General features: G+C 39.7%; 1 protein-coding gene across 2 annotated transcripts in view; it reads left to right on the plus strand.

Annotated features, from left to right (window-relative positions):
• Positions 1-18,339, plus strand: part of RIC8B (RIC8 guanine nucleotide exchange factor B) — a 37,167-nt gene continuing 18,828 nt past the window's right edge. For both annotated transcript variants that reach the window (XR_009961580.1, XM_062602712.1), the window contains exons 1-4: positions 1-142; positions 3,037-3,084; positions 13,956-14,564; positions 16,919-17,013. Coding sequence is in view for 1 of the 2 variants with exons in the window: in XM_062602712.1 (XP_062458696.1) it covers positions 56-142; positions 3,037-3,084; positions 13,956-14,564; positions 16,919-17,013 (839 nt within the window). In the remaining variant the exon portion in view is untranslated. The remainder of the gene's footprint in view (positions 143-3,036; positions 3,085-13,955; positions 14,565-16,918; positions 17,014-18,339) is intronic.

The raw sequence follows: 18,339 nt of genomic DNA on the forward strand, positions 1-18,339 counted from the left end.
GCGGGGCGGTGGCTGCTGCCAGCGGAGCCGAGCGGGGCGGGCGGCGGCCGCGGGCATGGAGCTGGGCGCGGTGCTGGAGGCCGTGGAGGGGCGCGGCAGCGCTGAGGCGGTGGAGCGGGTCCTGGCGCGGTACAACGAGGAGGTAACGGGCCGTTCCCCTCCCCTCGCGGTACGAACCGGCCCCTCAGCTCCCCCGGCGGTATCGCAGCCCCGCGGGGCCCAGGGATGTCCCTGCCGTTGTCCCCCGCGTTCGACTCTGCGGCGGGTCCGTCGCGTAGATCGCGTCTGCTGCCGCTTCCCCGGCGTCTCCCAGAGCGCTGTCCGCCTTCTGCGCAGGGGTGTCGAGCGGGCCCCGCGCCTGGCGGAAGCAGGCTCCTGAGGGAGCGCACAGCCAGCAGTATCGCGGGTAGATAACGCTCAGTGCCAGGTTCGGCTCCCCGCGCTCTCTGTCTTGCTTGTACTTTACATGCCTGACGTGAAGCATCGCAGGTTATCGGTTATCAGGCTCTAAAAAGAGCTGTTCCACAGTTTGTTTCCGACGTCTTTTAACCTGCATGTACCCCAGGGAAGAGGCTGGGAGAGGAACACTGAAGCCTCTCGGACCATTGTGTACCTGCTCGGCTGCCCGCAGTGCTGCCCTTTGCAGGCAGTCGTCCGTCACCAGGTCTGGGTTATGTACCGGGGAGAGGCCTTCCCTTTGCACTTGCTTCGGCAGTGACAGGGTGAATGTGCAGGGGAACAGCTCCGCAGTGGGACTGGGGTATGTCTGAAGTGGACTGCAAAACCTCACTTGGTTTTATTACATTTCTGGGCAAGCAAAAGGAAGAAGGGAGACAGCTGAAAGCAGGGTTACAACAGGTTGAGCTTTTAGTGCTGACAGGTATTAAGAGTACCTAGTACTGCCATTGCAGCATGGTACATGTGTGCTGAGTGAAAAAGTGAAGGGAAGGTGGTGTTGGGAAGTAGAAATTGGAGTGAAGCTAGATGTTAGATGGATTCCCACGTTTTCTCTCCCTCCCCCTCTCTCCATCTCCCACCTTTGATAGGGAGATCTTGACACCTGGAATTTAATAGAGCAGAACAGACTGTCTCTAAAGATCACATCTCAACCCATCAGGTGTCTGTGACTGGTACACAAGTATCTAAAGCTTGTACTGACTCAGAGTTTGGCTATAGATGTAAATGCTGTTGAGTTGAACTATCTGCTGAAATTTAGGAATCTGCTGCAGGAATAAGCATTCAGGTGTTTAGTTAAAGATTCCTGGCCCTGTCATTAGAGGGAAACCAAACAAATGTGGACTGGTGTATGGTTATCCTTCAGCCTCCAAGAGATGGCTTGAAGTTTTCTGTCTTACATGCAATATGTAGTTTTAACTATGTTTTAAGTCTAGCAGTGGCAGTAAGTGGTATCTTGCAGTTTCTGTTCTGTCTGTATCAGATGTCTATATCAAAGACATTTAAAGTCTTTGAATGAAGTCTTGGGGTTACATGTGTAGCTAAATACTTCTTCTGAAGTCTCAACATGACATTTCTCTTGCTGTGTTTCTTGTTAAGAAGTTTGCCTTAATGTTTCCTACATTTCTCTGTGGAACATGTTACTAACTTTGTTATCTTGCTTGTGGGCCAGCAGAGACAGGCAAAGTACTCCAGGTTCCAGATCTTTACCTATGCCTCTTCTGGGCTTTAGGTTTCCTTATTTTTTTTTCCCAAATAACAAATTAAATATGCCTCAATTGAAGAGAAAAGATGGATTAAATATATTTCAAAGGTGCAGGTTGCTGTAGAATAACTATGAGAGAAGTTCATAGGTCTCTTCTTGGTCCTCTATGCTGTCTTGCTTGCAATGAGTATTTCAAAGTTCTGTTCCTCCAGTGTTTAGACTGAAGGAACTGTCACTACATTTCTGTTGTAAATTTCCAAGAATGTTCATGTGCAAATGCAAATACTGCCTTCTCTTGGTTAATTTCTCATCATTTAATGTTAACTTGCTTTTGGCTGGCATTTTGCTTAACTTGTGTGGTTCAGTAGTGTTATTGGGAGCCCTGTAAGAGAAAGGAAAAGAATTATTTTCCTACTGTCATCGAGGATCTAACTGATATTGGTAACCTTTGATGGTAGAATAGATGTCCAAGGCCCTTCTGTAATTGTCGGCTTGTGTCAAGAAAGGTAAGAGGCCACTAATGTGCTATGAAGGGTCACTTAGTTTTCAGTCACTTACATGATATACCAAGTTGTATACTGTAAATAATATATTATCAGTAATGGAAATTGAGAAGCTGTGTGTCATGATTAATCACTTGGAAGGTTTGAAGATGTTGTTAAAATAACTGCATGGTATTATTGCTGTTGTCTTTGACTGGCACAGTAAAGCTTGTGTCCTATGAGTAGTATTTCACTAGTAACATGCTTCAAGAAACTGAGATAGAACTAGTCTCAACTACTATTTGAGGTGTTTAACAGGAAATGAGTACTCATTGTTAGACCATGTCTATCTTATGTTTGACTCTTCTAGAGAAACAGGTATCTTGCTAATGTGGTTTGGAAATAGCCACAATATGGAAACTGGTAGATTTTGTAGTGAGGCTTATTTGATTTGCTCTACTTGTTTTCTGGGCAAGATTATACTGTGGTGGTTCTGATACGGGACATTTTAAAGTACAGTCAAAAGCTTGCAAGCCAGAACTGCTTGGGGAAGAATCTGAGTAATAAGGCGTTTGTAAAATACAAGGCTATAGCTAACGTTTTTTTACATTGTAAAGTGCCATGTGTGAGGTTGTTAATGCACATCAGGAACAGCCCAAAGATAAAGGGTTGCTCTGTACTGATAGTGATTGTGAGATTGTTACTTGGAACCACTTACTGAAGCTCATGCTGTTGGGTTGAAAGGGAAAGGGACATGAGTTGGCATGATTGTGGCCTCATTATCTGAGGTTGGTTTTTAGCAGGCTCCTAAAGTGTTACAGTATTTTTGCAGGTATTACATACTTAGCAGCTGATACTCATGTAACAAATGCAAACTGTTCTCTTTTTTTGCAGAATCGGACCATTTTCAGATTTGATCCAGCAGATGAAGACAAAAGAAAGGTAAATACAATAGGCCATCAAGCTGCATCCCTGCTCTGGTTAGAAGTAAGAAAAGTAAAAGCAGTCTCTTAGCTGCCACTGTGAAATGGTGTGAGTAGTGATTATAAAGTTCTGGTTTAATCTTTTGTTTCTTCAAAGAGATGTGACAACTACCCATTCCCCTTTTTTTTTTTTTCTGAAAGAGAAAATCAGATGCCTCCAGCAGAAACACCTGTCTTGACTGAAAGTAGTAACAGAAAAAAAACATAAATAATTGTATAGGGTACAGATTTGGGATGGGCTGGAGGAATAAAACCAGTCTTATGTATCTGCTGAGATAAAAGTTTTGCAATACATTTTTCTATTTTCTCTCTTCTTGCCAGGTAGGAATATCACAGCTATATTTCTTGTCTATGTTAGCTATTTAAAGAATACTAGAGATTAAGAGACAAGTGCAGAAGAAAGCTATGGAACGATAAGGGAGACAGAGCTACAGAAGTCTGTTAATCCAAAGGTAGCTGTAGTCAGTGGAATGTGTGCTGTGTGTGTCAGGTTCCAAAGATGGGAAATGTTTGTGTGTTGTAACATGGAGCTGTACAGGTGTGTTAGGGCTTAACAAGTCTCTGGAGATCCATTCACAGCCTCGCATTTAAAGCTTGGACATGGGTTTTTTCTTTCCTGTTGTTATTTTTATGGTGTAATGTGTAATGACAAGACCCTTCCTTTCTTTTTTCTAATTAGATTTTGGGCTGATTTGCATACTTACTCAGAAATGTTTGTTAGTGAATGAGGCTCCATGTTTCCACTATTTCTGAAATAACCTGAGCTTGAAACTAGAATTGCAAGGTTCCTGCAAGGATAGCTTGTCTCAAATTGGACACACATTGATTCATTCCATGATTTTGTGCAAAATCTAATATTTCCACATGTTAAATTGGGGGTTTTATGGTAGAAATGGGTGGGATAAGTCTGTCCTTCGTATTTATACGAACCCATTGGTTATGTGTATTCTAATTTTAAGTTACAGTTCTTCACTATTACTAAAAGATGTTTTAGCTTGGGTTTATCTATGGCTTTACTCAAAGTTGATGTTGAGTAATGTGGTGATGGACTATGTGTGTCCTTTTTGATCTGTAGAAGAATTCGGGTGGGATCTTCATTTGGTTTTCTTATTGTGTTTGTCCTCTTCCTTTTTTTCCCTCTCCATCCCTTCCACCTCTTTTACCTCGAGAATGAGAAAGTGTCTAGTCTGAAAACTGAATGCTAAGTAGAGAACATAGGAAAGGAGAATAGATCAGAAGCCAAAATTGGCAAAAGCTAAATAAAGACAATGAGTGGCGGGGTGTGTGTGTAGGATTTTCTCTGTGTAGTTGTATTTGTTTGCTGGGTTGTGTTTTTTTAACAGCTACTCAACTGCACATGTTCGATATCCTTAGTATCTGTACATCATTGAGCCACTCCCCTTTCATCCTTCAGTTAAGGAAAAAAAAAACCAAAAAATGCTTTAAATTGAAAGGTAAAGTAGTAGTACATGCTCTTACTAGGAGCAAACTAGTGAAGTTGCCACCAAAAGTCATGAGGGTTGCTCAAAGCCTGCATGATGTAGTTTCATGCTAGTTCAAAAACAAGTTGCATTTTTTTTTTAGTAATACCAAAATGCACTTGAGTTGCTGGTGTTTGCAGTTCTGCTGCTATTAGCTTGGCATGACTGCAGTGAAAGAATGTTTAGACAAAGGGTCACAATGCATAATGAAGTCATGTGGGGCATGTACAGAGGGACTTCAAGATTTTTGTCTTTGGCTTCTGGTGCTATTGGAAGCTTGCCATATAACCTGATGAATGCAATACATGCCTCTTACCTGTCTGTTGTTGCATATTGGGTTTGTTCATGCCTAGGAGTAAATTTGCTTTTAGTTACTTCAGCAAGACTCTCAAACTTTTTGTAAATCATTCGTGTGTATGCAAGAGTATAAGTAAAAGAACAATAGTAATGCAAGTTTTTTTCTTCTGCCTTACCACATGGCTTTAGTCATGACCTTGGAATTACAGCAAGGTTGTGTAACATAGGAGTAACTGTGCATTATGCTTTTCTAGTTTAAATACTGTTTAGGGAGAGGGCAAGTTGTATACAACAGTGACACATACAAAATAGGAAAGACAGGTCAAAACTGTGGCTTGATTACAGAAACTGGGTACATTGGACAGCAAAAATTGTTCTCCTGTAATATGGCTATCATCATGATGCTTTAGACTGTGACTAAATTGGCAGTGAGCTTGTAATGCTGAACTCCAGGAGGAAAGTAGGTTGTGTCCTCTAGAAGGCAGGAAGAGAGGTAATGCTATCAAGCTTGTCTATCTGGACACAGCCACAAGATTAAAACCCACAAGATTTGAATGTGAGTTATTACTTGTCCTGGTGGTTCTCTTTAATGATGTATATGTCTGTATTGTCCCACATGATCCCTGCTATGGATATAGATTAGTTGGCAATCTGTGTTGTACTGTATGATCTACTCGGATACCAGCCACATCAACTTGGTGCCATTCCTTAACTTGGTGTATACTAATAAAAGATATTAATTTCTGAAAGCCTGTTTTCGGTTTGTGTGTGTAAACAGTATAAAAGTTGCCAACCAGAGGTAATGTGTTCTGGAGCAGAGGTTGAAATGAAGGCATTGCAGTTGTTTCAGAAGAGCTTAAACAGCTCTTGGAAATCTAGAATGCTTACTTGTCCTGACCAGTCCAGAAGTTCTTGACAGTGTTTTGCTGGAAAAGGTTGAATCTGCAGAACTGCTGTGCCTCACAGCAGTGTTTTATGGTTGACACAAACAGTTGGTTCTTCAGGTCTATGCTCGAATCAGCTCCAGAAAATTAATATCTGGTATTATGACTAGGCAGTCACCTTGGAGAAGGGTGTCAAGCGTAGTCTCTGCCTCTGGAATTGACACAGCAGACACTTCAGCTCAAGACTTACGTGTCCTAATACAAAAAGGAAAGGGTTTTTTTTAGAACCACTTTTTCATCATTTAATAGCTTTGTTCTCTCTTATTTATACCTTGACAAGTCCAAATCCTGCTTCTGAGGTAGCAACACATTTGTGCTGTTTACAGACTTAAAAGGCTGAGAAAATCACAGCACCGTTTGTGTCTTGGGAACATCTGTCAGTACTGATTCCCTAGCTATCCATGGCCTTCCACAGCTGGAAGGAGCTACAGCACCATTTACCTAGGTAATATAATAGAAAAAGTAAATCTGTCCAAGATAGCAGTCAAGACTGACTTTCAAAATTGGATGAAGATGCTGAATTTAAAGGAGGAAGGGGGAAAAAAAAAAAGGAAGGAGCAACCAAGTATGAGTATTGCTCATAAGCCATATTCTTACCAGGGTCTTCATGATTGATGTATTTCCTCTTTAACTCTTGTGTTTTCTCTGCTTCACCTTTTGTAGGGCTTTTAACTCCTTGTTAATGCTCTACTGATTCTGCCTCACTTGTTGGGTCTAATCTGTAATCTAAATCTTTAAAAGCTGAAATCAGTTTTCTTGAACTTAATGAATCTAAAATGCAAGGCTTTCTTTAGTGGGAAGACAATCAGCAAAACAGTCTTTTCCCCCCATGCTGCTCTTTGAAAGCTGGTGAAATAGATGATGGTAAATCATATCAAATATTTTGTGGGCCTTTCTCTTCTAATTAAATTCATGATGTGAGGATATTCCTTAAGGCTGTGGACTGTACCATATTTGAACCTTGGAAGGATGTGAGCAGTAAAATATGCTGATGGGGCAAGATGCCGTCATGTTCTAAATCTCAGCAGAACCTCATTATTAGATAGTGCTGTTGACACTGTGACGCTTCTGGGAGGTCTGAAGGTTCCTGCAGCCACAAAGACGCAGAGCTTTTCTCCTCCCAGTAACTTTATTTGAGCTTTTAAAGTCTGTTAGTGAGTGACCAATAAAAATACTAAGCTCAAGTGCTCCTGTGGACACCCTGTGTGGTATCTTAGTATTAATTGCTGTTATTGTTCTGACTTTACTGGAACCCTCTAAAGGAGTACCGATTGTTAAGAGGAGGAAAGTTACTAAGTATCCTTTGTTAATACTAAGCATTTGTTATAATTCCCTTGGGTCCTGCCTGCTCCCATCCTGCATTTTTCAATTTTTGTATCTCATAAGGTTTCTGCCAAGCCATCTCTCCTTATAACACTCTTCTTTCACCTCTGGTTACAGAGGTTCTCCCTCTCCCAGTTCAGTGGAGAGGGCAAGGAGGGCTGCTGAGAGTGCAGCTATGCAGAATTTCACCTTTCTGTGACCTGAACCAAGGGTTTATTCCACGGGTTCTGACAACACAGATTCCAGTGTGTTCTCCTTGCCTTCCCTACAAAGTGCCATCTCACCTGCGACTTGGATTTCTGATATGTCAGAGCTGGCTGACTCCTGCCAAACATGTCAGCCTCCTGCTGTCAGTGTGGGCTCAGCAGTGAAGTTTTCACGTGATGAAGGCTAAATCCTCAAGGAATACAAGTGTACACCTCCCATTTCCACCCACATGTGTCCACAAAGACTAGGCAAAATTTGGGCATGGCCTTTTCAGAGCAGGTTATCTACTTGTCAGCACAGTTCATTATAAATGTTATGTGGCTGTTGTCTTCCAGAGAAATTGAAAGCTTGAACTAACTTTTGATATATTTTTGGGCTTACTTTCTTACTTGGAACCTAATAGCAGAATAAAACAATTATTTTATTGTTTTGATGCTGCTCTTGTTAGCAGAAATGTAGTACTTCCAAATTATGCCTCTGTGCTCCTCTAATCTCTTATCTCTAACTTGCCAGAAACGTAGTTTCTCTGGTTTTCTGCAGCACTGGTTTGCATAGTCTACTGAAAATACAAGAAATGAGGAAAGTGCTTAATTTTGCCTTATACGAGGTGGAGAGGCACTTGTGTTTTAAGAGAAACTTCAGAAACATTGAGAGCTACAGAAACTTGAGTTATAAAAATTCATGTACAGTTTATTGTGGTTACTACTAACATTCCTGTCCGTCTACCTGAAAATTGAGTAGAATCTGCTTTGAATCTTCATGTTTATAGTAAAGTAGAAGGTAAGTTTGAGGAATAGATAACAAAACAGAGTTGGTAAACAGCGGCAGACCTATGTGACCTGTTGGGGAAATACAGTTCCTTGTGAACTTTCTGTTTGGCACTACACTTGGTCTCATTAACCATTCTCACCACTGAACAGCAACTGAACTAGGATGAATTAAATTAAGAACATACTTCACTTGAAGCCCTAGAGACAACTTAAATAAAACTGAAATTTGAAAGTCATGAAAAGCATGGGTCAGAAGACAAAGTGAGCTAGAGAGACTTAAGCCAGTGCGGGTGAAGGAAAGCATTATTTAGTGCCACTTACAATGTTCCTGTTCTCCTAAATAAATGTTCTCTGGCATATAATACTTGGAAGAAGCCAAAGACATGGTGGCTTCTGGTTTATCCATGCTAAGAGTGAGCAAGCGCTTACTGTTAGTTCTGTGACTTTTCTTTGCCAGCAATTAAAGAAGAGTGGGGAGGATTAATTTGGTTCTTGTGGGCAGTTCTTTAAAAAGCTTGATTTTTGCTTAAGTTAAGCCTAATAAGTGCAGTAAGAATTTGGTAAGTCTGACATACTCATATTGCTCTCCATGTGCTAATACACTGTTCTGTCAACATGTATGAATTTATGCCTTGAAATGTACGAAGAAGTCTTAAGACTGTTGATCCTCAGAAATGAGTGAAGGTGATACACAACCAAGCACACTTCCAGTGTTCTTCTGTTGTAGAATTCCTGTTCTTTATGGGCTTTTCTCACAATTTTGTTACTAGTATGCTGTATTACTGAGGAAAGTGGAAAAATAGGAGCAATGTCTATTTCCAAGTCAATATGATGACAGGTTGGGGTTTTTCCCCTTTGCTTTAGATTAAACTTAATTGCTAAGAAGTGTACCGCTCCTGGTACTTACAGCATCTATGGCATAAAGAAAAAATAAAGGTGCAGAGAAAAATAGATAAAGTGTGCACTCTGTTTCTGTAATGTTAGCAGAACTTCTGTTGCTCACCTTTAAATTGCAGCTTCTCTAGCACTGAACCATCTGTGTTTAAATTAAATGCTATGTTTAATAAAGCAGTGGTGTTTGCTTGGGTTTGAAAACTTGTAGTATGGAGACTCTATTCTCTTGCTCCTGCTCTAATCTGAAAGCCTGTATAGGAGAATGATTTGCCAAAGGGAAAGAAGCAAATAAAGGGAAATTGTCTCCTTTTCTCACCAAGACACTTCTTACTCTGGTGTTGAGAAGCTACAGTAAATTCAGCTGACATAACATAGCCAAAGTTTACTGGTCTTTGAATTGAAAAGAAGTTAATATAGGTCAAGCATGCTTTCTAAACATCTTTGAGCACAAAGAGAGGAGGTAGAAAAGGACCTTGTGTGCAGGCACCCCAGGGCCAAAGAGCAAGATCATGAAGTACCCTGTTTTTCACAAGCACTAGTATCCCTAGCTGAGGTTGAGCCTGGCAAATAGAAACACCTGTTAATAAGCACTTGGAGTGCTTTCCTTTCCTCTTTGCTTCCCTCTTCTTCCCCTTCCAATCTAATTAGCCTGTAAACAAAGATGGCGAAAGAAAATGGAAGTAAAGAGGTGATACCTTTTTGCCCAAAGCCACACAATAGGTCTGTGGCTGAGCAAGGAAGAAAATGCAGGTCTCTTGTATCTCAGGATGTTGCTTTTTTTCATATAGGACTGTGTTGCTGCTTAGTATCAAGAGTTGTTGCTATCAGGATAAAGGACCAAAATGGATTGATATTTTACTTGTCAAGATGACAAATGGATATTTGGGGGCTTCCTTTTTTTAACATGAAATAAAATTTGAAAATATTTAATTATTGCACTACAGCATAGACAAAAGAAACAGCATAGCAAAAGAAACTGGCTTAACCTTACTGAAAGCAAGGAAGCTGAGAATTCTTGAATTTGAGAGAAGCGACTGTATAATTTTTAAAAGGCTAGAAACTGCCTTGATTCCATGGAAAAAGTACATGAAAAGCACTTTTTTGCTGTAGCAGAACTGATGAAAGTCAAACTCCTTTCCGCATGTTGAGAGAACTCAAAAAAAAGAAATGTTAAATTCATACAGTAGTTTAGGGAATAGCAATAAGCCTCCAAAACTAGGACAATCATCAGATGATATTTTGTGTTTTCATTTTCAACCAAATATATAACATCTGTACCCCTTAGTTTATGCCATGCTAATAGTCTATGGGGTGATAGAAAAAGTACCACCTGAAGAAAGAAAAGCATAATAATGCTTTTGTGGTCACATCGTTTCCTGTTTCTCTTCTCTCTGGGGATCACTTCCCTCACACCATCAAGGAGAAAGCAGAAAATGTGCTGTATAGCATTTGGTTTAAGTTGTCTCCAAGGTGATTTCCTAATAGGGTGAATTTTGCGTCCTTCAAAACTTCCCATGGATAACTCTTCAGCTGTAGTTAGATGCTGTACTTTTTCCTAAGCTCCTATTGGCACTTGAGATCAGCCAGCAATGGTTCACTGTCATGGATTTTGGCAGTATTGCAAGTGGTATTATCATAACTGAATGCTGGTTCCTTTAAAATTCCTCTTGATGGCTCACCAGGGTCTAAGTCCAGAGAACTTTGCCAGCAGTTCCTAAGTGATTTTCACTTATGAGAGTCTTAGATCTTAAAAAAAAGTGGTTTTTGCTGTAATGGCTAGGAAGCTTAGTAACCTGTTCTTAAGTTTGTGATGGCTTAGTTGTTAATCTAGTGTGCTAGTCTAGTAGCGTAATAATTGCTGCTTTTAAGAATAAATTCTAGCTTTGTTTATGTTGGGAAATCTTTTACACAGCCAAGGCTTCAGGAACTTTATTCTATTTAGTCTCTATCTTTTGTACAGCTATTCAGAGTTAAGAATCCTCTGTTGCTGCATTTCACTAAAATTTGAAGCTATGAGATGGTGGTTTTTATAATCTTGAATTAAATTGCAAAGGTAGTCTTCAAATGTGTAGAGGGAGGGTTAGGCTTCCACCTTCCATGGCAATTCAGTGGGGGTTTGGTGCCCCTTGGGTTCTTCCCTGCAGTGCTTTTGAGGTTGCAGTTACACTTCTGTAGCAGCAGGTGGGTACAACTTACGGGGTTGGAGGGGAAAATCAGTCTGAATTTGGGAGGTTTGGTCTCCTTGTAGTCAAATGAGTGTTAAGGTTTTATCTAATTGAGATTAAAGGCCAGAGCACCAGATGGAAGATGTATATAGACTCTGCTGCTAACAAAACCGAGTTTAAACTCCCTTCAATTTTGGTGGGTATTGATCAGATAATTTATGAGGTGATCCTTGGTATTTAAAGTCCTAGAAGAAACCTTCAGCACTGTTAATGAAAAACCAGATATATTTCTGTGCTGCATTTATTTACTGATAAGGCAGGCTGTCTGGCCCAGTGTCTCTGAAGTGTTTCTTCATCATCTTGGTTTGGGGAAGGCTGATAACTTGACTTCTTATGATGTTAATATGGTACTGCTATACAGTTCTGAAGAGTCCAGCTGGTAAACCAGTGGGAAAGTTACTGCAGACCACCTTGTGGCAGCTGATGTTAACAAGGAAGGATGTAACTGCTAAGTCTAAGAAACGGGTTAAAATGTGCTTAACAGAATCAACTGTCCTTTTCCTGGAGTTCTGTGAAGTGTCCGTTCAGTTCTGTGTTATTCTTCTAAACCAGACAGACCTGGTTGCTTCAGCAACTGTTGCTTCAGCCTGCAAAAGCTGGGTTAATTGTATGGAAAACTCTTTTAACAATAGAAACAGAATTCTCCTAAGGCATTGAGCTGTGACCAGGTAATTTGACTGTGGATCTAGACTGGTGATTTTTTTGTTTCCTGGCATCTCTTAAAAAATGCTTCAAAGATGTCACCTTCAGAAACATTTAGTGCAGGTCTGACATGCTGTGCTCAAGTCAAGGGGTTATACAGATCTGTAGGAGCAGCATTAGGTTAATGTTGAAGAACACTGGAAACTCTGTACTTGAGTATCTTTTTCCAGGTACTTGTCCATGAAATTCCCACAGTCAGTATCTGTATACCTGTGCAGGTGGTCAGATGTGGATTTTTTACTGCTGCAGTGCCTGTAATGTTCTGACGATGACTTCTCATGTTGCCTGTGTGATAATAAGAGGTGGAGCTCACTCCTTGTTTTCAGACTCTTACTGGATTAATCTAGTCAGGGCTGTGGAGATGCAGTTACAGTCTTGATTGTCTGGCTGGTGCTTTTGGGTGGGCTTCACCGCAGGACAAGCATACTGGAAATCATATTGTGAGTTCCTACTGTCTGACTTTGTTTACAGATTGTCTTTTAACATTGTTGAAGACTTGGGTTGTTTTCTCCCTTATTCTTCTGATGTGTCTGTTCTAGATTTGCTTTAGACTTAATATTTTTTTTTTTATTATTATTTTTTTGGCTTTAATCACAAGTGATCACAGTAACAAAACTTGCTTGGGTGTCCCAAATGGAACTTTTGTTTGGAACTTTAGGCTAGGGTGATAAGCAGCTTTGCTCCTGACCTTATTTTTGTGGTAGTGGTGAAAAGTGCAGTTCTAGAGACCCTTCCCAAAGAACTTTTTTGGTTTTTTTTTTTTTTTGCTCTACTAGTATTCCTGTAGTTTGGGTTTTTTTATCACTTTCTTATTGACATATACTGCTTGAGACCACAATATGTGTTTAAGGTCCTAAGTGGTTCTTCTGCACTAAGGCTGTTCAAATCAGTTGCTGCTCTGACATGACATCTTTGGTAATTTATTTGTGTTGATGGTCAACACACAAAGCTTGGGGGTGAAAAAGGAGGAGGAACTGTGTTCTAAAAGGAAGAGCTGTAAAGTACAATGCCGTTCGTATTGCATTTATCTAGGAATTTCTTTGTAACTATCCTTTTGGCTATGGAACCCATGAGTAGTAGTGTTGTCCTGAGCTTAATGCATAAAAAGCATATGAAGTCTTCTCTCATCAAGCAGTCTCTTCTGTCCTATCTTTTCTCCCTTTTGATCATCTAATTTTCTGTTTCTGTCTTATAAAAGGCAATTCTTCTACAATTCAGTGTTACTGTTCTGACCCACAGATTGTTCAAGTGTTATATTTTCCCATACTGCATTCATACGATTAATGTTTACCCCTGCAGTCATGTTGCTATAGAGTATCAGTGAAGTATTTCAACTTTAAGAACAAAAAACAGCAGTTTTGTTGATTTATTTAAACTGCTGCAGCCTGAGTCTTCCAATAAAACTGCATTATGTTTCTATGTCAGAGGGAACATTTCTAAGGCTCTTACTTAAGATGGGAGAAGTCCATAGATCAGGTTGACATGGCAACAAATTATAGCTGTTACCAAACATGGAGTACTAATAATTGTATGTTGAGCAGCATTTAGTTTGGTTTGGTTTCTTTTTTCCTCAGCCTTCTGACTGAAACAACTTCAACATCATTTTGCACATACTGTAGGGGTGACTGTTCTACTTTGATGTATTTTTAATACCACCTGTTTCTCTCTAGCCTTATTACTCTGGTACTCAGGTTTTTAGTCCCAATCCTGAGAAAACTTCTTAACTGGTGATGGTAGATAGCATCTGCCTTTTAGCTTAATGCTTTTGCCAATTTTTTATGTATTTAGATGGTGTCTGCGAGGAAAGCTTTTGATGATCTTTGGAGGTCTTGCAATGGTTTATTTTTTGAAGGGCTAATATTGGATACCTAGTTTCTCAAGTCAGCTGAAAACTAAAAAGCTATATGGAAGCTTAGCAAAAGTAGTTTCCTGTTGCCACCGACATCTTGATGCTAAAACTGTTCCTTTTTTGTCTGTGTTTGCATAGAAACTGTGTGAGGGAATTCTGAACATCCTTGAAAAAGACACAGAAACTTCATGTCAAGTTGCCTGCTTGGAGGCCCTCCGGATTCTCTCCAGGGACAAGAAGGTTTTAGTGCCTGTAACCACGAAGAGGAACATGCAGATCCTCATGAGGCTAGCAAAGCTGGACACTGCAGAAGATCCTTTGGAGAGAGTCTCTGAATTTCCTGTTATAGTAGAAGCTTTAAAATGCCTCTGTAACATAATTTTTAATAGTGCTGTTGCACAGAAGCTCAGTTTGGAACTGAATCTTGCAGCTATGCTCTGCAATCTTCTGGAAAAATGTAAGGACCAACAGTTCGTTGATGACATTAAATGCTTTGATTTGCGTCTCCTCTTCCTCTTGTCACTTCTGCACACAGATATCAGATCACAGTTGCGTCAGGAACTACAAGGGGTGCAAGTTTTGACTCAGGCTTTGGAAAGTTCCCTAAGTGTAAGATGGACAGAAGAATATAAAGCAGCAGAAGATCGTGACAGGCCTCCTCTGTCTTTGCAAGAGACGGATTGTGCCATTGAGGCACTAAAAGCTCTTTTTAATGTAACACTTGACAGTTGGAATGTCCACAGCGAGGTAAGGCTTAGCTGAAGTGTTCTCTCAAAATGGTTTTGTTTAGCCTGCTGTTTACTGATAATCAGCTGGCTAGGAAAAACTATTTAAGTGTATCAAGATTGTGGACTGTAGCAATGGGGTAATAATTAGAGCTGGGAAGTCTGTCTAGTTTTCTTCTGGGTATTTTTGGGCATGATGATAAACACATCAACTCTAATTTTTAACATATAACTGAAGAAAGAGGAAAGAGTGGCACTGGTTTTAATACCTTTATCTCCCATCCTCCCAACACCAGCTTTGGACTGAAACTTGATCTTTCAAGGTGAGGTCAAGTATGAGAACCAAATGCACTTTCATTGTTAAGTCTTACAAATAGGATTTATCTTGGTTTTTTTCATTGTAACATCAGATCTGCTTTTTTGTTCTTGGACAGATATGCTTCCTATGTGTTGCATCCCTAAATTTCTGAACAGAAATGGTAACTTTTTTTGTTGAATAGCCCAAGTCTGTGCTACAGTAATAGAATTATATAGGGAATCTTTCTTTATAGTTCCCATCATATTGTCTCTAAACCAGTGTTGTTAACTTTTCACTTGTCATTGTAAATATGCAGCATATAAAGCTAAGCAGAAGTTTACAGTGGTTAAAATTGACACAATTGTTCTCTTTACTGCACTGGACTAAACAGCAAATGTGACATTAATGGTAACAGTAAGGGATGTAAAAGTCTAAAGCTTATTCTTTGCTTCAGTGCTTCAAGGATACCCTGAAATCCTGAAATTTAAGATGGGAGGAGGGTCAAAGAAGCTCAAACTGTGAATTTAAGGGAAACAAAAAAAAATGATGGACTTTTCTCTTGTTTCTATTCCTGGCTTAGACTTTCATTAAAAATATCTTTATCGGGGAAAGTTCTTTGTAAAGGCAAGTGATTGTTTTGGATGGAGAAATGACTGGAGAAAAATTACCCAAAGTCAAGTGTGTAACACAGCTATATGAATGTTTACTTGTCTGGAGTTTGGAAAGTATTGTCTTTGTGATTAAGTTATTCTGTGAGGAGGAATAATGTCAGGTGTTAAGCTGGAAAATGAAGCTGTGTTACATGTGCACTTCATAAGAAGTATGCTCTTGAAATCTGGATCTTGAAGTTGATGTAATCTTACAAAACACTGGGAATCCTGAGACATGAAAAGCCCAGTTTACTGCAGGAAGGCAGGTGGGAGGTAGCACAAAGTTGTGGCGTTACCTGATGAGGTTTCATGTGTCCATTATATGAACGAAGAGCCCATGCATGCAGCTGTCAGGAACTTTTCCTTTCTTTTGTTTTTTTTAATGAGAGTTTAAAACATTCTGAGGTGGGAGAAGCTGATTTTATGTTTTGCGACAAAGTTTATATAATGTCTCTACTAAAAGTTCCTAAAAGCAAGGAACCTTTAAATTAAATCACACTTTAGTGATGGTTAGGTGTCTAAAAATTACAAACTAAAAAGAGAACAGAGATGTTTGGTGTGTGGCTAAAAAACTAAATGAAGTCCATCCTAAGAAGGAGAGAACCACTTGAACCATCAGTATATATAATGACTGGAGATGGTTTCAAAGTAGCAGAGCCAGACAAGAGCCGCATGTGGTACAGCTGGCAAATTTGGGTGCTGATGTTACAAGAGATGCATTGGGATGCTTTGTGCTAAGTCAAACACACCAGAACATACGGTGGATGCCAAGAAGAGCTAATGAAAAAGGGTGAGGACAATGATAGACACAGTTAAATGATTGCGGTTACTGGTGTACTTTTGTGTGCTGATGTCTGGTTGGAGATTGGAAGGGGAAATCACTTGGAGAAAGCAAAAGTAGGTCAAATAAAGGTGCTGATAGAGAAGTTACTAATGAAATGGAGAAAAGGTATCAAAAGAACAGAGGCAAGTGAATTAGAAGAAGAAACACACTGGGTGGGGGAATGAAACTGTTGGCAGCAAAAGGTCTAAATGAGGAGGAGGCAAATGAAATGAAGAACATAAGTAATCTAAATGGTGAAGAACGTCCATGTGCCAATACAGGAAGAAAGATAGTATTGGTATATTAGGAATAGTGGTATTGAATTGAGCAAATGCTTTAACAGGGTTTTCTGGTAGTGAAAGCTCATTTAACTGGAAAAAAGTCCCCAGCAGCTTTCACCAGGCCTAGTTAAAAGGACAGCATATGACAGTTATGTTGCATTAAGCATTCAGAGAACTGTAAGGTACAGTCCTTTTATTGATAGGGATGGATGTTACAATCTAATAGGTATTTTCCATCTTTAATTTTTATTATTCTAGTGACCTGAAAGTCCCACTTGCAATCTTCAAAATGAAAAAATATCTTCATAATTTATATTTATATAGAATGAATCTCATCAATTTCGTTACATGGCTGCCATCCTTCGACACTGCTTATTAACCATGGGCCCTACTGAAGACAAAACTGAAGAGTTGCACAGGTGGGTAAAATTGCAGAACCAGTCTGCTTTGAAATGTTTTCTTTGGGGTTTTTTGATAGGCAGAAAAGTACTTTGTCTAAAATCTAAAGTGGAAACAATGAACTTAATTTTGAGTAAAATACTAATAATCTTTTTTGATGTAAACTATTTGCCTGAAATATTGTTTAAGCATGTCCACTATTCGAGAAGGAAAGTGGCTGGTAAGATTGTTAGTTTTGATCAATAATAGTGAAGCTGACCTTGTCGAAATCTTTTTGTGTGTGTATGTAACTGAGAATGAAAATACATATGGAAGTTGTAGGGGTAGTGCAAATTGAAGTGGAATGCAACTCCTGTTATTTTGCACAGAAGCTGATGGAAAAAATGTGTTTGGAGAATTTCTGTGTGGAACTTTTGCAGTTCTGATAGATTGGGATGGAAATAACAAGTTGGGATTTTATTTCCAATTGGTTTAGGCTTCCTTATTAAAAGTACAAATATCAGTTCCCTGCTAATAATATTTTTTTGCCAAAGATGAGGGATTCATCTTGCAGTTTTAGGTGCACTAGGTTTTTTTCCTCAGTCCTGCACCCAACTGTTTGTTATGTATCTACAGCCAATAATGCAATCAAATTCAGAGTATTTTTAGTGAGGTGGTGGTTCTTTGTTCAGTGTTACTCTTTTTTTCTGTGATGCCCTATTTTTATCCACCTAGGTCAGGGACTGACACTCTGGTAGCTTCAAACACTATTCCATGTTATCTCTCTGCAATGAAAGTTAGTGTTGCCATTTTCTTCAGAGATGTCTGTATATCTAAGCATTGGATCTTTTGAAGATCATCTTCTGAACTGGCAGTCTCCAGGAGGAGGGATATAGCTTTTCACACCCAGCAGTCTTGAAAGTGTTAAATGAACTTGATTAAAGTCTTGGAAAGCTCTTAGAGATCAACAGTCTTAGTAGGTGAACACTAAAATCCTACATCAGAGCCCTTCGCAGTTGGTGCAGACTACTTTGGAATAATTTAGGATACCGGTGCAGTAGTTGCCATGACTAAAGTTAGTGCTGTGTCCTAAAAGGCAGTCTGTTTTCTCTTTGCTGCTGCTTATGGTGGGTGTTTTGTGCTCTCATCCTTCTTTAAGGGAGGGACTGGTAGGTTCCCCACTACTGGGAAAATTGCAGAGACTTGGATAAATTCAACAACTACAAGAAGACAGAGATTAGCCTTTAAGCATTTAAGTTTGTACATAGTCAGCAAGATTGCCTGATATGCTAGTGAATTATTACACAGCTGATGCTCATCCTGTGAAAACATCATCTGTTGTCTTGTCCAGTAATCTGACTAGTCTA

The sequence above is a fragment of the Pezoporus occidentalis genome, unplaced genomic scaffold, assembly GCF_034315485.1.
Source record: "Pezoporus occidentalis ecotype Australia unplaced genomic scaffold, CSIRO_AGI_Poc_V1 ctg78, whole genome shotgun sequence".
Lineage (NCBI taxonomy): Eukaryota > Metazoa > Chordata > Aves > Psittaciformes > Psittacidae > Pezoporus > Pezoporus occidentalis.